At 34.5% G+C, this 27,059-nt stretch overlaps 1 protein-coding gene across 8 annotated transcripts in view; it reads left to right on the forward strand.

Annotated features, from left to right (window-relative positions):
* Positions 1–27,059, forward strand: part of LOC145279992 (neo-calmodulin-like) — a 500,860-nt gene that overhangs the window by 377,746 nt on the left and 96,055 nt on the right. Inside the window, exon 1 of one of the 8 annotated variants that reach the window (XM_080131598.1) lies at positions 9,316–9,366. The exons of the other annotated variants lie outside the window; for them this stretch is intronic. Coding sequence (XP_079987724.1) covers positions 9,331–9,366 — 36 coding nt within the window. The 5' untranslated portion in view covers positions 9,316–9,330. Of the gene's footprint in view, positions 1–9,315; positions 9,367–27,059 lie in introns of those variants that run through there. 8 annotated transcript variants of the gene reach the window in all.

Consider the following 27,059-nt stretch of genomic DNA (forward strand, 5'->3'; position numbering starts at 1 on the left):
TTAAAAAACAAAACTGACCGGAAATTACCGGAAAGACTATTTACACTCCAAAATGCTAACCCAGTGGTTATCAACCGATGTGTCGCAGCATATTAGTTTGCCGCAGAATGATTATTTGTATGCGGCGGAATGCTAGAAGCAATTTAATTTCATTTTTGTTTAATAAAGACATTTAATTTCTTAATCATGATGACACCGTTCAATTTAACATTGCTAAATTTCTGGAATCTAAACGTTTCGCACATATTAATTGCTAAGCTTTTTTAATGGTTTATATTGTAACCGTGTCGTTACATTTCAACCACTCGGACCCACACGTTGTCTGGTACCGTCGCAAATGAACAAAAAAAATTTTTTTAATCCGACTCAGCATTTTTTGTTTTTAGTACAAATGAAATGCATTTATTCGTGGTTCTTCAAACAATAACACATTTCATTATAAAGTCTTTGCGCACACACACACGTGTTTACAACCTCTGCCATATATGTGCTTTTCAAAAGTCTTTCTCCCCACCACCTGACGCTGGTCATAGCAAGCGCTTTCTCGACCTCGATGTCGCCTCGCGTGTTCTATTATATGGCGTCTCTGGTGTCCCCCTCCCCTCACGTGTTCTGTTATATAGCGTCTTTGAATTGTTTTGTTACTTTTATTCATGCCAAACCAAGCATATTCCATATAAGCGTAAGGGATTAATGTGTTGGGGGGACAGATTTATAGAGGGAGAACCCTAAGTGGGGAGTTGGGCGATGATATATTTGTTCACTGCATTGAAAGTTTTGCAAGTTGGTCAGGTAAACGGGGAATATGAACGGAATTTCAAAGATGTATCGTCCGAAGAGAAAAGGCAGAGTAGAAAATTCTCCGGTATCTTAGGATGTCTACAGTGAAGGGGTGTGATTTTGTTGCTGGTTAGGCGAATCGGAGGTATTTTCGTTGACGAGGGTTACGAACGCAATTATTCCATCGGAGCACATTCTGTCGCAATACCTGTAAAACTAGCATTGGAGTGGGGAAGTTTAACAGACAGTGCGTGAAATGTCAGAATTTTTTTAAAACCTTGTCCAATAGGGAGAGGATATGAGTTGGTACCGCATCCCAGCCCAGTACGGGCGTAACCTTCCAATTTACTTGCTTCCCCTACGAGAGCAAAGTTAGGCGCAAGGTCGGTTTTTAATGTGGTGAAAAATCCAGCTTCCAGAAAAATGAAACTCTAGATTGAACCAAAAATATATATTGCCTCAGTCTTGAATGATTTGTTATCCACTGGCAGAGGAGAGAATAGATAAAGTGTAGAATCAGAACAGATACTACACTTTGTACTATGTATCTGCAATTAGGCACAAGATCATTCGAAAGTGAGAAAATGGGTGCCGTTAGTCATCGTTTGTCACCATAAGTAAAAATGTGTTTCCTAATTTTAACAGGTGCAACACTTTGTTTCTAGCCAAAAAAAAAAAAAGTCAAGGGCGTAATGTTTTCTGTTATGAATCGTCTCTGAATTTTCTCTATCCGTTCTAAGTATAGCGACGGAATTCGGTCGCGTTTATGAAGTATGCTTAAAACTAATGGAATATATCTTCCTTTTTTTTCTTCTTCTTCTTGCAAACGCAATATTATTTGAAGGACTCTTATTTTTGGTGCACTGAGCAGACAGAATCTATGATACATTTTCCGATGATATTAAAGTAATCAATAATATGCTATAAATAGATCGTGTTCGGGGGATGGGGGGGGCGCAGAATTAATTTGTAAGCGAAATGATTCAGACTTTAATTCTTTTTTTCTTTTTTTTTTTTTCAATCATTGAAAAGCTATATAAGCAAAAACATCTTTTCAGGTGCGTCTTTGTATCTCTGCGAGATGCTTCGTCTGTGGGTCGATCGATCACGATTGATTGGAAGTGTCATTTCCATCGCTATAAACAGGCAGATCGAACAGACCAATCGTATTTTTGATTTGCTCCAGTCACTATTATATAAAATTAGTCAAACAACATTTTTTCTTCTTCTCCATAATATATATATATATATATATATATATATATATATATATATATATATATATATATATATATAAAACTATTTCATTTATTCACATAAATTTACTATACGAAAGTATAGATTTATGCGTAAACTTTAAGTATTTACTTCAAAAGTGCTCAATACGTAGGTAGAGCTAGTTAGTAATTTATAAAATATATATGGCGATTAAGCTACACTGAATATTCTGCGTTTCATCCAACTATAGGATTCGTCAGGCTTATGCGCGAATTCTGTCGTTGCTTCTTGTTTTTATACATGTTGGGGATTACTAGTTGGCCAATCAGCTTTCTAGTATCCACCGCGCCCCTTCCTACCAGCCAATGGGCATGCATTTTATCAAACAAAGGATCTGTTTAAAACCACTAACCTAGCTCTAAAACAGATCCTTTGTTTGATAAAATGCATGCCCATTGGCTGGTAGGAAGGGGCGCGGTGGATACTAGAAAGCTGATTGGCCAAGTAGTAATCCCCAACATGTATAAAAACAAGAAGCAACGACAGAATTCGCGCATAAGCCTGACGAATCCTATAGTTGGATGAAACGCAGAATATTCAGTGTAGCTTAATCGCCATATATATTTTATAAATTACTATATATATATATATATGTTGGGACGATTAATCGGAAGTATCGAATCGGAAAAATTGATGCCTATTTTCCGATACCAAAACGATTCTTTTAAGTGTCTTTTTTAATTTGATTTTTTTTTTAAACCAAACTCCTCCATTGCTGGTAATAATGATAAAATAATGAATATTTATTGATTTTAAATTACCAGTAAAACTAAAATCGATAGATCACTTTCCACAAGTGTATTTTTACGTTTACGTAAATATCTGCATATTTAACATGTGTTTTTACGAAAGCCAGGGGAAATAACAATGTTATAGTTAAATAATTAGAGATTTCTAAAGAATCAGAATTGGTAATTGTATCGGAATCTGGAATTTAGCACAAAATCGGTAATTGTATCGGAATCGGGAAAATATTGGAATCGTTCCATCACTAATATATATATATATATATATATATATATATATATATATATATATATATATAATTATTATTTTATCTTAGAAAAATTCTTATGTTACGTTACATATTAATGACCGTGTTAATAGCGATTAGGTCAGCTAGTATGAAGTTTGACAAAGGTCACATTGTGTGCATGTCATGATGACCCAACTCTACAAAACGGAATAATTTCCAGGATTGAATCAAGGATGGTTGACATGCACTCTATGTGACTCTTGTCAAACTCCATACTAGCTGACCTAATTGTTATTGACACATGGTCATTAATATGTAAATTGACATACAAATCCCAAAACTAACGTATATTTTACCATGTATTTTCAGCGATAAAAGTCTGTAGAATTCAAAACGAAAGGTCAAATCGGTTAGATAAAACAGGTCAGTCGAGATTACGAATGACGTCACGTTTTTCGAGCTGATTGAAAACAAAGGTTTCAAATCCCTGGGAGCAAGTAAAAACGCATCGCTGATAATAAATTTGATAATCGCTTAGTGCGAAATGTTGTGCCTATATCTCTGTTTGCATGTCACTAATTTCAACCTTAATCTCTCTCTCTTTCTCTCTCTCTCTCTCTCTCTCTCTCTCTCGTATGGGTCAATTCTTTCTAAAATATAAAACTTTTGAGAAACTCTCAGCAAACGTCTCTATATTTCTGTCAGTAAATGAAAAAAAGGCCAAAGTCGCAAAACAGAAGCGACAATAAAAGAGAAAAACGTAAAATAAATATCCCATGCTTTTATAAAGACCTTCCTTTTGGTAATGAAGGCATTACGGTTATGTTTGAAAAAATATCGGTTTTTGGTCCCCTGACAAAGGAGGGATTTGACCTAGTAATTCACTCCCATTCGTAATTTTCTCAATAACCACGCCTTGGATTTTTTTTACTGCTCAAACATTAGTCATGGTGAAAGTAAATTATTTGCAAGAATGGATATTCCGGAATGACTCAGGTTGATCCCCTAGGGGGGGGGGGCATTATGGAGGTAATTTTTTCCCCCCAAATTGTTCGTCCGTTCATTTGTTCGTACTTTTCTCAATAACCACGCCGGATTTTTTTTTTTTTTTTTTAATTTTACACAAACATTAGTTACAGTGAAAGTAAGTTTTTTCACTCGTGAAGGGGGCCCCGCATGCTTAGCTTGTTCTTTTTAATTTAAAATCTGCAAGTAACACCGGATATGATCACTTAATTGGAAGAGGGGGGGTCATGTAAAAAAAAAATTATCATTAAAGTGGAAAAATAAGAATTCTATTCTCTACATTATTTGGATTACATTTTGTCGACAAATTACCTTATTGAGCTAATGTCTTCATTCTGCATTGGTGACCCCGACGTGATACAAACAATGCCCAAAATTCAAATCATAGTTATTTAAATCGATTAATGCAGCTGCTCCATTAATCAAATTAACAAAAAAAAAGAGGCAGCATCGAATTGCCTATTTTAGCCAATATACATAATGCTATATATAAGCATAATCACCTTCACACCGGTTCTTGTTTGATCACTTAAGTTAAGCAACATTGAGCCTGTCAGTACTAAAATTAGTGACCATATGAGAACTCCAGGTGTTGTATATGCTCTCCGCTTATCTCTGCATTGTTTCCAGTCATTCTGGACTTCTCCTTGCCACTGGATCAAGTAATGCCGATTCAGGAGAGGTGTGGTTGGGATTGTGCAACGCTTGCCTCACAATTATATGCGCAGCTGCCCTTACTGGGGCATCCATATATATATATATATATATATATATATATATATATATATATATATATATATATATCTGTGGAAATATACTTTATTTTCTTTATAATATATACCAATCCTTATTTAAGCTCAATGTAATTACAGAGCAGTATAGTGAAAGAATGACAAGTCTATATTCCAAAGTTCATGATGTTGACCATCTTATAATTTATTCCTTTAATTCAGTTGACATTTACAATTCCTGACAGTATCTGTTTCGTAGCACAAAATCAATCACTTAATTATTATATCAATCAGTGAATCTATTTTGCTCTTAACTCCTCAGAAGAAATAGCAACATTCAATCTGTCAAAATGAAATAATGCAAGCGTTAATAAATTGTTAATGAATAGTTGATTGTGCTTATGTAACGCTGCTTTCTCTCTCCCCACCCGCCAAAAAAAAACGAGGAAGTAATGCTTGGGATGATTGTTTCATGACGGACGAACATATACTACACTATTCGCATCAGAGGAAGATAGTACATTATTCTGTAAAAAATATAGTACACTAAATCGAACGGTTCTGGATATGACCTTAAACTATATCCGATGGTGAGGCCCCAGCTTGCGGGCCTTGGAGAGTGTGGACCCACCCTTTAATTGCCATTGCTTCCAGGTCCACTCTGACCCGGACTGGTAGTACCTGTTAAGGTCCCAACTATGGGTTAAATAGAAACCGACTTTTAAAAAAATTATAATATATATATATATATATATATATATATTCTATTAAAAAATTCTTCAAAATCACTGGATTTGGCATTAAATAACCTGAAAAAGGTTGATATGCTGTAAAACAAAACCACCAACCAAAACACTAAATCGATCGTTAAAATGTATAATAGTGCAATGAAAAGAAATAATAGTATGGTTTCGGCTTCAGACAGATACCAAATCACCATTAGTAATAGTCAGGCATTTTTAAATGTTCACTGGTAAATTTTAGTTGAATGCATTATAGTGAAAACCAAGTACGTCCTAGGATGGAGTACTGTTGCGACATCTGGGCAGGAGCTGCTCGGAGCACCTTATTCTGCCTTGACAGAGTACAAAAACGACTTCACAATCTAGTAGGTGGTGCCCTTTTCTCTTCTCTGCAATCTCTTTTCCACAGCAGAGGCGTTGCGATCCTGTCTCGGTTCTATCGTTGTTTTCATCGCAAGTGCTCGACTGAGCTCCAATCTATGCTTCTCCCCCCCCCCGCCAAACTTTCACAAAAACCCTCGTCTACTACAACCACTATCAAAAATTCCCTCCCCCCCCCCACTCTCTGTGCTTAAACCTGAACGCAGATTCCATGAAAAAAGCTTCTTCTGTAGAGCTGCCCGCCTGTGGAACTCTGTTCCGCTGACCTGTTTTCTAGCTGACTACAATATGATCGTCTTCAAGTCCAATGTAAACAAGTTTTGCTGAGCCGTCCCCTTAAATAATCAAACTATACCCGATTTTCATCACTAACGATTACTATGATTTTGTCCCGGTGATCACCAGATACTGATTAACCTTTATCCTCGAGTGTCCTTCGGGCCCTGATAAGTGATGACTCCATTGAGTGGGGGGAGGGAAAGAAAGTATTTTATGCATACAGTACCACATAATTATCGAAGCTATAACTGTCAAATGTCTTTTTATGTAACCTTCGTTAGCGGTCACTCAACTAGATAAATAAAACACATAATAAAAATGGTCAATATGTCCAGCGTACAGAACTAAATAAAACAATATGGCTTTCTACAGTCAAATGCATTTATCATGTTCAATATGGCGGCTAAAAATAGGCTAATGAGATTGAATGGACATGTTTTTGTTCTCGTTCTTGTCTTTTGTTGTTTCAGTTCTATGTCAATACGATTATTTTTTTTTTACTAGCACCGTTACGAAGTTAAGCAACGTTGAACATGGTCAGTACTAGATGGGTGACCATTTGGGAATACCAGGCGCTGTATGTAGGAGAACGTCGACACCTCCCTGCAAGAACTGCAAAAAAAAAAAAAAAAAAAAAAAAACTACGTTAATTACCCCTAACCGGTATAGACATGCGACTGGGGGCCGCTTGCGAATTTAATATTCCCTTGGAACTTCCTCTTTTGGAGGAAGCCGATTTAACCTGCCTAGGGTGAATGCTGCTGATATAAGGCCTAAAGGCTATTCGAGGATAAGGGTTAATGAGTGTCAGATAAACCGAGACAACACTGATTAGTAATGGCTGAACATGGATAGGATCTGATTATTTAAGAGAACAAAACTTTCCAAGAACTTTTTTTATATATTAGATTTGAAAAGAATGTGTTATAGTCAGATGAAAAGAAGCTCTGCAATATTATCTTTATGTACAGGGTCCACCATAACTATATAATTTGATTTGGACGTAATAAATGTAACGTGGAAGAAATATACAACTGAAATATATTAACTAGCAAAGAGTGCACTTATATACAGTGTTTTATTTTTAAGGCGGAGAACTTTAAATTGATAACTCTATTTTCTTTAATTGCAGATTTTGCAACTATCGGTCGTTTTTAGCTTAGCTTGGTTTGGCAATTCATCAATGATGAGACTGGCACCCGAGCAGTGTTTGCAAATGATGCGATTAATTTGCTGATGCTTTACTTTTGATGAACGAATTAATTTCACGAAATGGACCCCAGACACAATAGACCACTTGGAAGACAACATTCGACACCTTATTGCTGAAATACAACTTTAATTTAATGGGTACAGTTTGTGAAAAATAAACCTTTAGATTACGCCATATACGCGCGAGTCGCGTGTCGGAAATTGTATTTAAATTTTGAATGCAAAAAAATGAATCTTTAAAATAAACCACATATTTGTGTAATAAAAGTATTTTCTCCGATTTATTTTAATTTAAAGTTCGCCGCCTCTAAAACACGCTTTGTATACATTTTTTTTAACATAGTTATCGAAACATTTGTTAAAAATCTATGCGTACTCCATAGAGCTCAATACGCTTGGCTAATTGTTCAAGAATTGAGAGGCATACCTTGGCGCACAGCTCCAACAACACTTGAACAATGACAGCTCGAATATTTTTTTTCCTTAGGTTTAACATTGCTATTAAAAGAAATATGCGATTTCTGCTTTCGAATGCCCGATGATTAGGGCTGTGACAGCAGCATATTGTTTTTATTGTTTTGACTCTTGAGTAATATATCCGTTAATACCTTTTATTTTTTTATATAGACTGATGTGGTTCTCGGTTGAGTGACTCTGTCTTACTGTGTCGGGTATATACTTGAGTCAAAAAAATGAAAAGAATATTCTGTTGTCACAGCCCTAGTTATGATATAAACTAAATTCTTAAGTATCGAAAAAAAAAAAAAAAAAATATATATATATATATATATATATATATATATATATATATATATATATATATATATATATATATATATATATATATATATATATATAATGAGAGAGAGAGAATATCCTGGCGTTGAATGGAAATGTTTAGCGTCATTTTTTTACCGCCCTCCTTTTTTTTTATTCCACCTCTCCTCCCTACAAAGGAGGGTGTGGATTAGTAATTCACTCCCGCTCTTCTGTTAGTTTGCACTTTTCTCAATAATCACGCCTTGGATTTTTTTTTTTTTTAATTTTGCACACACATTAGTCATAGTGAAAGTAATTTTTTACTCAAGGAGGGGACCCCACATGCTCGGCTTGTTTTTATATATGACCTGCATTGTGAACAAAAACAAAAGAAATACGGTCTTATATATAGTTGCTCATGGCGGACTCATATACGACATAATCACGTTGACAAACCGGTTCCCGTTAGATTATCGATGAATAGCTATTTACCATTCCGCGACATTTTCCACAGTGGCGTTTATTCTGCATTTTGTACAGCTTACGCGTCAACCTAATCTAGCAAAGAACTCACAAAATTATATCAAGGGCGTGTATGCGCACTGCACAAGACTAGCTGAGTACTTTTTTCTTTTTTAAACTCTTTTTTTATTTTTCCTAATTTTTTCAAATAGTGAGAGGGGAACGTGTGCAAAAGATATTTGCGAATATTAATTTGATGCGCAAAAGCTTCTTACTAAAAATGTCTGGATTTGATATTAAATAAACAAAAATGGCCGATATGCCGTAAAAGAATGTTTTAAAAGCAAAATTGAAAACAGAAGTGGGCGATAACAAGGATGGCTTCGGTTTTTGCTTTGTTTGAAAGAGTTGGGTATGTCGTGTCAGCCTGCAAATCTGACACTTTTTTTTTATAGCCTTGGGAATGGTTGTCTTGCTTCTCAAAAACACCTGAAGATAAACAAAGCTGTTAAAACGAAGCAGGAGAGCGCGTCACGTGACACGTTCCGAAACAGACAACCACTTTTTTTCCTTTCCTTTTCTTTGTTTAATTTGTTTATTTTCTTTTTCTTTCCTCTTCTATTTATTTATTTTAATTTATTTATTGTTTGTTACGGAAGGTCACAATAACTTACATGTGAATATATCTCAAGAAACATTTACAATGACATATACGCATGCTCTGAATGTGCTACTTCCGGTATTTTTCTGTTCATTTTTTTTTTTATCTTCGTTCTTTCTAAGGCTGACTTTTCAATAACGTTTTTTTGTTTTGTTTTGTTTTGTTTATATTCTATCGTATTATTTTGAACAGGTGTACATCGCGTCGGTCAAAAAAAAAAAAAAAAAAAAAGATCGAAAACTTATTCTCCGTCAGTGTACGCACTACTATTCATATAACATAATAATTCATATATACATAATAACGTCTGAATCGATAAAATTTTAAAACAAAGAAAAAAACGTCTCAAACTGGACAGTTTTTAAAAAGTAAAAATTTTAAAAATTTGTAACTTACAGAAAGCAGAATGAAAAGTTCCCATTACGGACATAGATTATAAGCAGAATAGTCTCACTTGCTGTTTGCTTTCACAATTCCGCTAAATATTTTAAATAGATAGTTTTTAACTCTTGTAACGAAATTAGTGTGTGTGTGTGTGTGTGTGTGTGTGTGTGTGTGTGTGTGTTTAGTGTGCATGAACACCCCTACTAGTATAATAATAATTTTAAAAAAATGCATATGCAGAAAACTATATATATAATTATCAGTAAAAGGCTGAAATAACTGTATGCTTGTGTCGCTAATAAAACTGAACCTTCTATGAAAAGAGCATAAAAATTTAAGTCAGTTCCAAGTCAAACGGTATATTATATTGAGCTATGTGTGTGTGTGAAAATAAACTCTATTAAACTACTCGTCACTTAACACTGAAATTACCTGGAAATAGTAATTCATAACGAGTGACATCTTTGTTTGGATGATTAACTCGTATGTCGGCTAGTTGAAATGCAAATTGCTCTACTTTTATTCCTGCATGATGTGCGCGTATATATATATATATATATATATATATATATATATATATATATATATATAATATGCTAGCATTTCAGCCAGGCGCCCGGGTGTTTGGAGGTGTTTTCAGCCCAAACCGACTAAAAAGCTTGCCCTATCTCTGAATACTCTTTATGTAAAACTTCAAATGTTTTGACTAGAAATTGTCTGAGTAATTTGGTAGAGCCTGCAGAGGTCAACATTTTTTTCAACTTTGACCTCTATTACGACCCCTTAAAATTTATTGTTTTGGGCTCCAATCAAGTTAAGTTAGATATGGGTTCATTGGACATGGATCTAAAATTTCACGTGTTTAGACCCAAAATTGGCGGAGGAGTTTGGTAGAGTTCTCAAAGGTCAAATCGTTGAATTTTGACCCATTAACAGCCAAAATTCTGTCCGAAAACGGATTACAAAGATTTTCCCAAATCTCAGTACTCTGTATATTAAAATTTGAGTCTGTAAACTTAAAATTGATAGTTATTGTGTAGGGAAATGTAGACAGACCGGCACTTTCACTTTTATATAATATATATATATATATATATATATATATATATATATATATATATATACATAGACATACAAAGAATCTACATTTAAAGGGGTTTTGTATATTACATTAAAGAAAATCTGTATTAACAATTAAATTTTTAATGGAAATCAGTAATAGAATTATTTTTTATTTATTTTACATTTAATTTATTTTTAATTATTATTTGTCCCCCGACAAAAAGGAAGGTGGGCCTGTAATGTAATGCACTTTTCTCAATAACTACACCTTGGATTTTTTTTTGAAATTTTGCACAAACATTAAACATGATAGGAGTAAAAAAAAAATAACTGAACGGATTTTCCGGGAAAACTCCGATCCCCCCCCTCCCCATAAGTGTCTTTCGGGTAAAAATTGCTAAAATTGACACTTTTGTGCTTATTAAAAAAAAAAAAAGAATTGATGTCTTGGATTTTTATAAAACTTTCTGAAAAGTTGTAACTGCTTTCTATATAATTTTGTTTGTCTATATTTAATGATAACTCTTGGGTGTTCCCCAGGGGTTCTTTTAAGGCTAATAAAGACACTCCATTTTTGGGACTAATTTACTATATTTGTCCAAACGTTTCTGTGTATGTCTATTTAGTAGTTTTGTAAGGTGCTGAACTCCAATTTAAATATGTTAAAGCCTTGGACTTTGGGGGCTAAATGAGTTGGGGGGGGGGGCAAATGATGGACTTAGTCATTTTTTTTTTTTTTTTTTTTTTTTTTTTTTGCATGATACAGAACTCAAATTTACACATGTTAAGGCCTAATACTGCACCATTTATTCATTTTTACCAGGATTTGACGTCCTCTGGGGACTTTTGGGGTTAAATGGTGGGTTGCTTAACTTAGTCATTTTTTATGCCTCGTTTACTGTGCACTCACGGGGGGACCATGAATACTTCACTTGTTATAACTAAAAGGTTGTTTCGCTTTAAGATATGCGATTTTATTTCCCTGCTTGCATTTCATAAAGATGGCTGTTTTCTGCTTCCAAGATATGGCCACTTTTAGGAACAACCGGCAATTTTTTTTTTTTTTTTTTTTTTTTTGCCGGGCAACGCCGGGTATGTACAGCTAGTTCTAAATAAGCATCGATTTTTCTTCGCTATGTGAAGACAGGAGATACTTGAGTTGCTTTTGGCTTTGATAAGTGGTGATTGATTAGTATAAAACTAAATCCGAATTTCCTTTTTGTGGCGGGGGGAGGCTATATCAATGCGATTCGTAGGAAAAACCGTAGACACGAGTTAGGATAGAAAAGAATGAAAATATTAGAAGATATTCTCAATAATTTTCAATTATATTACGCTTATTTGCCAACATAATGTGCCGTACAAGATGGCAAGTGTCGTACGACTCATTTTGTTGGTAAATAAACATAATATACTTGAAAATTATTGAAAAGAAATTTCTTCTAATATTGCCATTATTCTTTTGTATATTAACTCCACTGTATTTTCTACGAACCACATTGATATAGCCTTGAAAGAACTTTCACACTACGCACAATGCTTTAAGCAAACTACACTCTTCTCCCTTTGAGGGGGGGTAGTATTTCAAGATAATTATGCTAATTAACTGCTCCTCGTTGTCACTTGAAAGAATAATGTAGACCGGATTACATTCATTTCTTACCTTTTCAATTCGCGTGGTTATCGATAATGAATCAAATCTTATGCCTAATACCATCGTTTGATTTCGAAGATGATGCACATTAGATCGCATTACAAAATAAATCGATAACATGCCGAATCGAGGAACGGTGAGATTCGTTTATTCTTAGGACAAGAACCAATTTGGTTTAATACGTAATCTAACAGTGAATCCAACACACAAACAAACAAAAAAAATGTCTCTCTTTCAAAGTGGATTTGTAACGAAAGAAGATGGGTTTTTGGCACAGAAAGCATTTCTATTTCAATTGGTAACTAAGATGGCGGCGAGGGAGGAAACGGTATTGTAGGAGATAAGGTAGTTAAGATGGTGTGAGTTTCAGATAATGATATTTTCTAATAGCGTTGGAATGGAAATGTGTTTTTTTCTTTATTTTGATGGCTTTTCTTTTCTTTTTTTTTGTGTGTGTGTTTCAAAGAATTCTTCTAAGAGACCGGGGAAAACATTTAGGAACACGCATTGCAAGTCTATCTTTACGATCGTTATTTGTTTGGTATGACCGCGTTTACTTGCCTCTCTCCACAAGGATATAGTTAGACACGGTGTCGTTTAATTTTTAATATGGCAAAAAAGAATTCAGCACCCCCCACACACACCACCACCACCAATAAGGGGTATTTTGTATAGGGACAACAAATTAAAAAAAAAAGGTCGAGGCACTTTTCCTTCACTGACTAAGGACAGAATAGATAAAGTGTAGTATCAGAACAGATACTCCGCTTTGATCTCTGTCAAAAAGCTTGTTCATATATGATTTTTTTTTTTTAATATCTTAAGTCAACACGTAAAAATCTTTTTTAAAAAAATCAAATTAATTCATCTAGGGGCAAAAATAAAATTGTAATATATGAAAATATTTTTCTCCGATTTACCCCCAAATGTCGTATTGGAGAAGACCATACATACAAAGTGTCGTATTTACCCCCAAAATGTCGTATTGGGAGGACCATACCTACAAAGACACCGTTATGGGGTTAAACAGAGAGATATCTGTTCACATTACATTTAAATTTCTGCAAGTATAGTCAGGCAAGCGGGGGAAGGGGGCGGATTTCAAAGTTTAGTCGCCCGAGGGTCGAAAGTATTAGAGTAGCGAGCTTTCCAGCATTCAAGGATCTCTACAGTGAAGGGGTGAGATTTTGCTGATTGAAAATAGAATCCTGTTAACTATTCTATCCGATAGTTCGCCAAAATATTTGGTTTTCTTACCAATATTTCTGAATTCATTCAATTAAAAAAAAAAAAAAAAAAAAAAAGTTCAACTATGTCGCTAGGCTTACATTCATATAACATTTTCTACAAATATCCATTATCCTGAGTTAATCAACCTTTTGTTTTCTGTAGGCGGTTCTCCCCCCCTATATTTTCATTATACAAATTACATGCTAAAATATTCCTCAGTTTTGGGATTGGGTTATGTTTGAAACGTTCCATTTTATTTATTCTAATCAGTTGCAATTTACAAATAACTCCCTAAGTGACACGTCTTTTACTAAGTTTCTGTCTGTTCTCGCCCTCTCGCACTGTATGGCGTTCGCCTCCTCCCCCATTCTTCTTGTATACCATATCTCTCTTCATATGAATGAAGAACATTATCGACAATACAATATATGTATACTGGTGTATATAAATGTGTCAGTTCAATAATGAAAAAACATCGATGGGATGAGGGAGGTAGTGATATATGCTCTTTTTACCATGGCATTTCGAAGCCTAATGCTTCTCATCAGAAGAGGACAGAGGGAGCTAGATTACAGATCGATGCTTTTTCCTTATTGAACTGACAAATAAATTCATATGCACCAGTATATATTTTGTATTACCGGTAATTTTTTTTTTCATATGATAAGCTCCGCCTCACATGTTGAGCTGAGCTCCCTATATTTTGATGAGTCTCAATTTAAAGGATCCTCCAATATTTTTGTAATCCCTTCAAATAAAAAAAAAGTTCATTAAATAATAATTTTTGTACCTACAGGCACTAGTGTTCCATGCTTATTAATGATGGAACGATTCTAATATTTTTCCCGATTCCGATACTATTTCTGATTCCGATTCCTTATAAATCTCTAAATATTTAACAATAGTTATTTTTTTTTTTTTTTTTTTTTTTACACAGTGATCACCACTTATCAAGGCCCGGAAGCCACTCAGGGATAAGGGTTATTGCAAGTACATTACGTTAGTGAGGAGATTTGATGAAGTGTTTACTTAAGGGGGCGGTTCATTAGGAATTTGTTAACATTAGACTTGAAGACATCCAAGTTGTAGTCCGGAGGGAAGCAGGCAGACGGAACAGAGTTCCACAGGCGTGCAGTTCTAAGAAAGAAGCTTTGTTCATGAAATCCGCGTTTTGATTTAGGCACAGATATAGAGTGGGGGAAATTTTTCACAGTGGATTCAGCTAGACGGGTGTTTTTCGTGAAAGATTGGCGAGGGGGGGGCCAGGGATTGGAGTTCAGACGAGCACCTGCCATGAAAATAACGATAAAACAAGGATAGGCTCGCAACGTCTCTTCTGTGGGAGAGGGGTTGCAGGGTAGAGAAAAGGGCATCCCCCACTAAACCACGAAGTATATTTTGTACTCTGTCAAGGCATGATAGGCTGTTTTTGGCAGCTCCTGCCCAGATATGGCAACAGTATTCCATCCTTGGCCGTACTTGGCTTTTTTTTAGTTATTGCCAATCATCGTTGAATATTGAATATGCAGATATTTTCTCAAACGTAAAATTACCTTTTGTGTGGAGATGATCTATAGATATTAAACTGGTAGTTTAGAAATCAATATTTATTTTATCAGCAGTGGAATATTTTGCTTTAAAAAAAATCAAATTAGATATTCAAAATAATCGTTTTGGGCATCAGAAAACAGGCACATTTTTTTCCCCGGTTCCGATACCCCAAATAGTTCCGATGTTTCCAATTCCCAATTCCAATTACTCGTCATAACATTAATGCTTATGCAATCATCAGTGCAAGAAATGATTATTACTGCAGGTCAGGGGGCTCGAATCCAGTCAATAAAGCCAACTTTGGCTTCGTGAGATAGCATTCTTCCACTCGACCATTAAAATGGAAATGAATCAAGTTACATTATATATGAGGTCCCGATTTCGAATCTCGCTAGATTCAGCCACTCTGATGAGTCGTAGACAACGAAACACGTGTCAGTGGATAATTATATTTTAAAAACGATATATATGCCGCTCCCCATATGGGGGGGGGTACCAAATTGGTTAAAGGGAAAATTATTTCCAACTCGCATTTAAGTAAAAATGCACTTTCGTAAATAAATGAATTCATTCAAAACGTATCGCAAAAACAAATATATATATATATATATATATATATATATATATATATATATATATATAAAGGTAATAATGAAAAGATTGGATAGGTTTATTAAAAACAATATGGAATATCAGCACAGATAGTAATACTATTTAAGTCGTAGTAGCAGTTGAGCGAAAGAGATAAACCTATTGCGAGAAGAGAAAGATTAATTTTGGGTGTTGTCTTTTTTTTATATATACAAGCAAGATGGCGTAAAATACGCTTAAACATTTTGTGCAGATTTCGTATTTATTAGAGAGCCAATACTCGAATTAAATAATATATATATGCGTGTGTGTGTGTGTGTGTGTGTGTGTGTGTGTTTAAAAGTTAATCGGTTGAATACTTTCCCACATATAAACACCCATGCATGCATCTACTGTCTTATTTATATAGATTTAACTTGGCAACACACTTCTTCCTGGTTCAAGCGTCCACAGCTCAGTGGATTACTCAACGGGTGGCATTTTTTTTTTTTTTTTTTTTTTTTTCTTCTGGTGTCATTCTATTAGCAGAGACATCAAATTCCTTTAATAACCTTTGGAGTCTGCCTTGATAGAACATTCCCAGATGAAGGAGAAATTGTTAAAAAAAAATGTTCGCCATGATTAGAAATTCCACTAATTATTTTCAAGGTTTCAATTTAATCGACTCATCTTTTTTAACATGCAAATTAGGAAACTGAATTTAATTTCAAAGAAGGGCGTATTGGTGGGGGGAAAGAGAGCGTTCTGAAACTTGAGTCAAGCATTAGTTTAGAATTGAGCCAATGGTAGTCGATTTGATGCTGTAACTCCACGACCACCCATCGGAGTTTCTTATGCTTCTTTGCACGCATCTGCATTGTTTTGAATTATTCGGACTACTAATCTCATCTTAGTGTAACGAAGCGGTACACTCTTATTGTAAGATAGTGCGTGTGAGAGGAAATCAGCAGCAGCCTATGATAGCTAACTATCGAAAATATTAACAGCAGCAGCCGTCGTAACACGTATGCAAATTAAGCAACTGTGCATGCGCTGACGTCACGGGAAGGAAGGAAAAGGAATAAAAAGGACGACAGCACCTGATTGTGAATAAAGGAAACAATCGAACGTGATTTGACTCGTATGCGCCGTGTGGTCAAAAAAAAAAAAAAAAAAAAAAAAAACAAACACGTGTGTGAAAGGGCGTATCGATATGCATGTTCGACACGTGAGAGATATTTTGAAATGGTGAAGTGCGTTATCGGAAATTACTTGAATACACGTTTTTTTGTATTCACCTAAAAAATGCGATGTTCTAATCTTTATGTCCTTGTTTGTTTTTGCGACGGTACCAGACAACAGGTGATTTTAAACCAAAGTCAACACCTTATACAGCCTAACATCGCAAGTGCATTTGGGAAGTTTTATTACCGCACAAACAGAAAACCCGGACATATAAAATCAACAGTAGGTTCTGGGATATGACGGGGAGGGGTGGCGTATTCGAAATGAATGTTTCTGTTAAGAGCACAATTGAACCATAACACTTGACTGTTGCGTTTTAAAATTTTAATTCAAGCCATTATTTAAATTAATTTTATAAAATTAACAGTAGATTCTCTACAGTGCAATGTAAACTACAATGTATTGTGGGTGGTCACGGCGGGGAGGCATGTGAAACTTCTTCCCGGTGGACTGCGGTGGGTCTAGAGCAGGCAAATAATCGATTTGATTGAAAAATAGGCTACTTAATCGATTTCATTATTTAATTGAACGTCGGGTCTCCCTGCTCGTATAATTCAGTAGATTACAAAAGTTACGCATAATATTTGGAATTATAACCCTGCTCCATAAACTGATCTTTAATGTTTCTACTGCAGAACATAAATAAACATTAAATGTTGATTTTTTTTTCTCGAGGTCACCTCGTATCATCGCCCCTGTTCAGTCTAGAGAAACAATAGATACTCCTTTTGAGAGTAGTTGCGCAGGTTAGTGTTGCATAATCTCTAATCATACCCTCCCTGAATCGGCACTGCTTGATTCCAGTGGCAAAAAGAAAAATCCAGGGGGACTGGAAACAATGTCAAGTGGAAAGCGCATGCAGAACATTTTCAAATGGTCCTAGTGCTACCAGATCAGGCTGTCTGAAGACTTTGGGTTCTTGAGACGAAATACACCACACATTTATGCTTTTTTTGTTTTTCTATTTCCTTTTGCAAAACTTAATTATGTTCTGCAAAACCAAAATCAAAACCAACAACCCATCTTCCCCCCTTTTCTTTCCTCCCATTTCCCCTTCCTCTTTCTGCCTTCTCCACTTCCTGACAGGTTTTATAACTTAAAATATACCAAACATTAATACTGTAACCCTTTTCCTCTCCCGTTGCAAAACTCATGTTCTGCAAGGCAGGAAACAAAAGCAATACAATCTACTATAAAACAACCAAACCAAACACTACAAATTAGCGATTGAAGATACAAAAAAGCTTGAAGAATAAAAACCTTCTACAAAATAACTGGATGCAACATGAATACTATTTCCAAAATAAGTGTATCCGGCATTAAATAACCTACAAAGGGTTGATATGGCGTAAAACAAATGACCCACAAAGGGTTGATATGCCATAAAACAAATGACCCACAAAGGGTTGATATGCCATAAAACAAATGACCCACAAAGGGTTGATATGGCGTAAAACAAATGACCCACAAAGGGTTGATATGGCGTAAAACAAATGACCCACAAAGGGTTGATATGGCGTAAAACAAATGACCCACAAAGGGTTGATATGGCGTAAAACAAATGACCCACAAAGGGTTGATATGGCGTAAAACAAATGACCCACAAAGGGTTGATATGGCGTAAAACAAATGACCCACAAAGGGTTGATATGGCGTAAAACAAATGACCCACAAAGGGTTGATATGGCGTAAAACAAATGACCCACAAAGGGTTGATATGGCGTAAAACAAATGACCCACAAAGGGTTGATATGGCGTAAAACAAATGACCCACAAAGGGTTGATATGGCGTAAAACAACGAAACCAATCGAAATGGTCATTCACTTTAATACTGATCAGATTCAACGTAGTTTAAGTTATAATTTGAAAGCTCTGCTTGATATCACAGGTTAATCATTGAGCTTATTTTTACGATATCGCAGGAATTCATAAGTAATGATTTATTAATAACTACATTTTGTATTATGTAATCTCCTGAGAATATCGCAATTGTTTTTGGTTCTTTTGATTTGAATCTTTTCCTTAATATTATCTTCGCACATCTGCATTAATTCTTTGAAATGTCTATCTTCCGTTTTATTATTATTATTTCTTCGCCCCATAAGGGCGGATGCTTTCCTTTTTTTTTTCTTTTTTTTTTTCCTTCGTAATATCGATCGTCATCTTAAGCATTCTGAGACTTATTTATTGATTTAATCTTTTTTTTTTTTAATTATTTTTAAAGCGCTTGATAGAATTGTGTTCACCGTTGATGCGGTTCGTTTAATGATCATATATGGAATTCTTATGCCTTTCTAACCTAGACTTTGCCGACGATATTGCTGCACAAGCAGTGAATACCACTAACCTACAAAGCATTGTGAACAACGTTCAAGCTGAAGCGGGGAGAATTAGTAATCTATATCAATGCTAATAAAACTCCAAACATGTTATGAAAAGGGACAGACCCCAATAAGTAAGAAAGCAAAACAAGATAAGTTTGAAAATGATATTAGGAAAAGGCTAGTATCGAACCCAGAGGGCAAGTTTTAAAAGACAATAGATATGGAAGTCCTAGGAATGCAGAACGATAGCATTGTTTTCGCAAATAACTAAATATTATGTCGGAGATCGAGCGATTGTCCATTCTTTTAGAAATAACTGGATATTAAATATGTCGGTTAAAAGAATGGACAATAACAAAGTTGAAAAATTATGTAAAAAAAAAAAATAGGTTAAATGGTACAATTTAATTTACAGATTTTTTTTGTTTGTTTATGAGAGGTGTGTATATACATGTGCAAAGGGCACGGGTAAATCGAAACGTAATAAAGTCACGTTGGTTGATCACACCTCTGGCGAAAGGATATTCTCAATATATTGAGACAGGGCTCGAAGTTAGAGAGAATCACAGACAGTGATAGTCAGTTAGAGACCAGAGTCGGACAGCGACTTAGCGAAGCTGATGCCGTTAGAGGCGAAGGGGGGTAAGAATAGACCATGTAGTCATATAAGCTTGAATTCCTGAGTCATCAATCAGCTGACTGATGAATAACGAAATCACGATCTATATATTGTAACTGTTTGTCTTCGTGTCGTCATTACAACTGGAAAGGTAAAAGTGTTTTGTCCATCATTTTGTAAACTAACATTTGTATAATCCCCTTCGAGTATTCATTGTTTGCCTCCCCCATTATCAGTAATGATTACCTCCCCCTCACTCCGATGTAAAAGAACTGTATTACACATTCCTTCAATAATGAATTCACATCTCTCTCAGCTCTATTATAATTGTCTCTCTCGGAATATAAATGCCATTATCATCTTTTCTAAGTCTCCCGTTATACATCTCTCCAATGCTCTCTGAGACACATCAACCACCTACAAACATTTTTGTCGGTTAAAAAGAAACAGCTCTAGTTGACAACTTCACCTACTTAGGAAGCTTCGTAAACAAGGAAAGCAGTATAATTTCACTCTCGGGCCTAAATTAAGATTTTTATAACGGCAACGCAGCTTTTTTGTCCACGCAGCTATATGGAAGTGAAACTTTGCATCTCAAAATCAGCCAAGAGAACAAATTCGATGCGTTTGATTCCAATTGACTTAGAAATATTCTAGGGGTCAAATGGGAGCGATCAAATCATCAACGTCAAAGATCCCATTAACCACCAGGTGGTATCAATAATAATCTGCAAACGACGTCTAAGCTGACTCAGACATACCCAAATACCAGAATTGCCAACCAAGTGCTCCAATGACCCCTGATAGAAAAAGGAGAGGAGCCCCCCCCCCCCCAAAAAAAAAACTGGAAACAGACAATCGAGAGATTAAATTGTAATAGGAAGAAACGGGAAGGATGAAGTGGGTGTGGCTTCAAATGGAAAACGATGTCATTCTTGGACGCGGGAATCACTAGGTCTAAGTCTGTCTATAACATGATTTTCAATATATATATATATATATATATATAATATGGAAATTATAAAAAAGAATACGAAAAATATAAAAGCTTATAACTCTTCTTTATTAGTTTTCAATTGGTGACGTGCAGGAATATAAAATAATATTATGAAAAAAATTTAAAAATTTTTACAAGTACATATTTTCGACCGATCCTTCAGTCATCATCGGTGTTGTGAAAGTGATGAGCATACACGGAGAAAAGGGGAAAGGAAAAGGGAGGAGGAGGTATAGCCAATGAGAAGGTTCCACGTCAGTTTTAAATAAATACACATATAAGTACGCACATGCACACAGCACATATACACATATAAAAAAAAATTACAAAATTAACAGATAAAATGAAGAAAGGCTCCTTTAACTGTCCAATATTTTGAATTCTAACGATATTATTTATTCCAAGAGAGAATAAGAATTCAAAGGATATAAGACGTTATGAGGAGAGACGCTGTGATGTTCATTTGTAAATCAACGGCTATTTCTTGTTCGAAAAAGAACGAAACGTCGTTTCCAAATTCAACTGTTTATATATATATATATATATATATAAGGTGTGTGTGTGGTCACGAATAGGCTCCTATATGGTTGACTATTTTAAAAAACTGATTACATATGATAGATGTATCGAGACACGGGAATGGGTATGTTTGATCTGGCAGAACATTGGTTCATTAAAATTGTGAGGTTTGCGTCCGCGCCTGGTCCACAAAGTATGGAAATAAAAAAAAATTAAATTAAAAAAAAAAAAGGTTTACAAGTGTTTTTGGTATAGATGTACATAAGAATACTTTGACAAGTATGTTTTAACTTAAATAGGGATGGTATAATAAAATTGTGGGGTCTGCGTTCGCTCCTGGCCTCCATAGAATGGAAATAGGCACAAATTTTAAAGACTTTTCATATCTATCTGCGTAAGTATACTTTGATAATTATGTTTCAGTTTGAAAAAATATGGTATAATAAAATTATATTCGTTCGCGCCTGACCTCCATAGAATGGAAATATGTCACAAAATTTAACAAGGTTTTTTATATAGATCCACAGAATATTGTGATAAGTGTTTCAGTGAGAACTGGTATGGTATAATAAATTATGGGGTTTATCGATTTTATTTTTACTTTCATCATATTTTGCTTTGGTTTTGATACCCCCAAATACGAAGCTATCTCTTTACAACCCGTCCTTTTCATAACCTATCATACTTTCATAAATCAGTCCATTTTCTGTAGGCTGTTTTTGAACCCAGTCAGCGACGGGTACTTTTGCTAGTATATATATATATATATATATATATATATATATATATATATATATATATATATATATATATATTAATAATAATAATTATTATTATTATTATTAAATCACATAAATTAATATAAGCAGATATATTTTATGCGTAAATTTTCAGCATTTACTTCAACAGTGCTCAATACATCAGTAGAGCTAGGTAGTAAGTTATGAAATTATATATGGCAATTAAGCTACATAGAATATTCCGCGTTTCATCCTCGTAAGAATTCGTCAGGCTTATGTTGTTGAACGGTTAAATTGTATTATTGCCCATTTTCATGCGGATAAGTGGTTACCGACACTGACTGAAAACCTAGGTGTGCCAAGTTCGAACCTATTTCGTTGCATAGAAGTATTTTCATCACGTCCACGCTTGACCCTGTGTCTGACTACCTGAAATAAGAGTGCCTCCTATTTTTAATTTTTTTTTTTTTTTTTTAACATTATTTGTTTGAAACTGATTTTTATTTTGGTTTATTCATTTTTAAATGTTTTTTTTTTTTTTTTTTTTTTTCGGGGAGCGGAGGGGTGAAAGATAAGAGCGGGAAAATTAGCTTTTCGGCAGAACCTTAATTTTCTTTTCCTGTTTCAACAATTCTGATGAGTTCATCATGCACTTTTTTCCCCCATGCGTATAATTCTTTAGCCAATTCATTAATTGCGTTATTCGTCGATATGGATTGTTTTCCAGAACAAAGAACATTGAAACGTATCTTTTCAAAGTTCTCTTTTTCACAAACACGCACCATTCTTATATCTAAAAGTGAGAATGTGTGTGAGGACACTTCTCGACCTGTGTTCTGAACGAATTTTTTTTATCTACAGACTTGAAATTTGGTATATAGGGTATTCAGACACGTGGAAAATTTTGAAATCTTTTCATTCGGAAAAAAGGACTGCTTAGGGGTCAAAATTTAAAAAAAAATTAGTACGTGGGGTTCATTGTATTTTTATCTGTTTGTCTACAGTTTCACGTATGCGTGAATATTTAATATTACAGATTACTTATGTTAATAAGTAAGTTTGAAAACACTTTTTTTAAAGATTGTGTCAAGCTGGCCTAATGGTTATCGTGCTTGACTTACTGTCTTTAGGTCTTGTTTTCGATCTAATTCAAGTATTTTTACATTTTTGTAAAAGCATAATACTGTCACGTACATGTTTCAGTTTTTTCCCGGTTTTTTGTTTTGTTTGTTTTTTTTTTTTGTTTTTTTGTTTTTGTTTTTTTTTTTTTTCATTTTTAAAGAGATTTAACATTACGTTTAATATCTCCGGTATATCTGTTAATAATCAATAAGAAATAATTAAAATATAATATTTATGCGTATTTTACGATCGGGGCAACGCAGGGCGGCCTGCTGGTTATATCGTTGATCTTTTAAACCAACACCTTTCAGGTGAAAACATTACATACTTGCGTGTCATGGCGAAATTAGTATAAAATCTAAAAAATATTACAAAAAATAATCCAGTAGATGTCCTAGATGCATTGTTGATTTAAAAAAAGAAAAGAAAAAAGAATCAGAAAATGATTTTTAAATGGCGAATCAATAATTTGTCAATTTAAGTAGTGTTATCTCCCTTGTTTGTCATGCTGAATTGGTTGCACAACTCTTCCACGTTAAAACTGGATAATCCGTTAAATTCTATTTTTACTTGTAATTTTTCTACTGGGTCATTTTTCGTATTTTAAAAAATATTATTCTGATTTTGATGTGACACAAAACTACGTAATGTTTTCACTCGAAATGCGTTGGCGTAAAAGATCATCAATCTGCACAAAATCCAAAGATATACACTACCCTCCTATTTCAAGTGCTTAGAGGAAAAGAGAAAGCAAATAGTCCGATAAGCCACGTCGGAAATAAATTCTTCACTCTATTTCCACAAGGAGATTTCTTTCTTTTTTCCATATCGTTTGATAAGTTTTTATTTTTTTTTTAACTTTCCAGCTTGAGACGTTTTTTGTTTTTTGCAAAGGAATCACCGCTTATCAAGACCCAAAGGACACGCGAGGATAGGGGTTAAAGAGTGTACAGTAGTCAAAAGGACAATATCATAGTAATCGTTAGAAGTGTAAATTTGGTAAATTAGATTATTTAAGGGGAACGGCTCATCAAGAACTTGTTTACATTGGACTTGAAGACGGCCATGTTGTAGTCAGCTGAAAAGCAGATAAACGAAAGAGTTCCACAGGTGTGCAGTTCTAAGAAAGAAGTTTTTTTATGGAATCTACGTTTAGGTTTAGACACAGATAAAGAGTGAAGGAAATTATTGATAGTGGTTTCAGTTAGACGAGTGTTTCATGTGAATGTTTGGCGAGAGGGGACCATAGATTGGAGCTCAGACGAGCACTTGCCTTGCAAATAACGATAAAGCAGAGACAGGCTCGCAACGTCTTTTCTGTGAGAAAGATGTCGAAGGGAAGAGAAAAGGTATTCCCCACTAGGCTACGAAGTCTATTCTGAACTCTGTCAATGCAGGATAAGTTCGTTTTCTTTTCTTTGTTATTTCTTCAACTTTGACGATTGAGTCGCTAATATATTCCGACGTGAATATTAGTACGAGTACAAGGTTATCATATTTTTTCCGCCATTTTTACGAGGGCGTACATTCGTACGTGGGTATGATGGTAGGATTGTGACGATTAATCGGGAATCGGAAAAATCATAATTTTGTGAAGTATTGTAATCGGAATAAAAAAAAAATTGTGCCTCTTTTCCATGTCAAAACGATTGTTTTTATTGTTTGTTTCTTTTAGTTCATTGCTTTTTGTTTAAAACACGATTTTCCATAGCTTGTATTAATGATCAAATAGTAAATATTTAGTGATTTTAAACTACCAGTAAAACTAAACTCTATAAATACATTTTACATTTTTGAAAATAAAAGCACATATTACGTGTTTTGTGTGTGTGTGTGTGTGTGTGTGTGTGTGTGTGTGTGTGTGTGTGTGTGTGAGAGAGAGAAAGAGAGAGAGAGTGGTAATTACACACCACACAAACACGTGCAAAAAAAAATCTATATGCAAAAATTTAAAAAGAATCTGAATCAGTAACTGTACCGGAATCGGGAAAGTTAATAAAATCATCTGATGGGTTAGGAGAAAACAAAATGGAATTTTCATTTTCTCTCGAAATGTATTTTATATCTAAAAAGAAAAACATCTAGTTTCCGAGACATTCTTTTCAGCCATAAAACCTAAATATCATTTTTTTTTTTTTTGTCTTCAGTCTCCTTGAGATTTTATTATATTTGTATACGTTTATCTCCTAGTTCCATTGAATTCTTTTGTGTGTGTGTGTGTGTGTGTGTGTGTGTGTGTGTGTGTGTGTGTGTGTGTGTGTGTGTGTGTGTTGGGACGATTAATCGGAATCGTAAAAATCAGGTATCTGAATCAGAAGAATTTGTGCCTATTTTCCAATGCCAGAAACGATTTAAAAAAAAAAAAATTAACTTATTTTTCCTTTGCTAATATCATTGATAAAGGATATTTATTGGTTGTAAAATACCAGTAAAATTAAATTCTATGTTATTTCCCCAAAATGTCTTACATTTGTCAAAATGCATATATAGGGTTTTTACAGCCGTCTGAAAATTTAAAATAATAATAATAATAAAAGACTATAGAGATTTTGAAATAATTGGAATTGGTAATTGCATCGAAGTGGGGAAAAATATTGGAATCACCATATATATATATATATATATATATATATATATATATATATATATATATATTATTCATGGGCAGGTGTTTCTGGGTATAATTTGTCATCAGCATGGATCACTCATCAATAAGGATCGAACTCACGATTACTGCTTTTATAAATCTTGCGTTTTAAAACTATAAAGATCGTTTATGAAATCTGAGAAGGCGCCGTGGCTCAGTGGTGTAACGCTAGACTATTGAAAGTGTAGCCGTGAGTTCGAGGATCGTTGATGAGTGACCCATGCTAATAACGGGTTGTATCCATAAACACGTCTCCATGGATATATTTTATGCATGTGAAAATAAAAAAAATATTTTAACGTTTAATAAAAATAAGAATGGGTCCCGTCAAAAAAGGGGGACGGTGCAAATAAACAACGAAAACTGGATGTAATCTATTTCTATTCACAATAGCGATGGTTCAAAACTGCTTATCAGTGTTAGGACGATTAATTGGAATCAAGAATCGAAAAAAGCGGAACTTTCTGGGGTATCGGAATCGGACAAATCTGTGCTTATTTTCCGATGCCGAAACGATTCCTTTATCTTTTCTAGTTTGATTTTAGTTTAAGAAAAATTTTAATTGCTTGTAGTAATAATAAAATCATAAATATTGATTGATTTTTAAACTTCCAGTAAATCTAAAATCTATAGACCCCCCTCCGCAAAAGTGTCTTTACATTTGAAAAAAAATTTTCCACATTTTAAGATGTGCTTTTACAGTAATCTGGAGAAAATACTAATTTCATAGTTAAATATTTAGAGATTTATAAAGAATCGGAATCGGTAATTGTATCGGAATCAGGAAAAATAATGGAATCGCCCCGTCACTACTGCTTGTATACAGTGTGGGTCAAAAGAGTTTGCAGACCTATTTTTTCTCAATTTCTTTATTAATTTTGCTTTATTTTTCATTTTGGACTCTTCCATCATTTGCTGGTTGCCATTCTGGTTCGTTCCATTACTACATTTTATGATAAAAGCCAGAATTTAATAATAGTTCGACATTTTCCACTTTTCAGGTGAGCCAAAAGTTTATGCAGGTAATCTTAATTTATTGATAATGGCTAAAGGAAAGATGTTGACAGATAGGGAGAAGGGCGAAATCGTTACAGTTCTTGCTGCAA

Source organism: Euprymna scolopes, chromosome 7 (assembly GCF_053919585.1).
Source record: "Euprymna scolopes isolate OS-2025 chromosome 7, ASM5391958v1, whole genome shotgun sequence".
NCBI classification, from domain to species: domain Eukaryota; kingdom Metazoa; phylum Mollusca; class Cephalopoda; order Sepiida; family Sepiolidae; genus Euprymna; species Euprymna scolopes.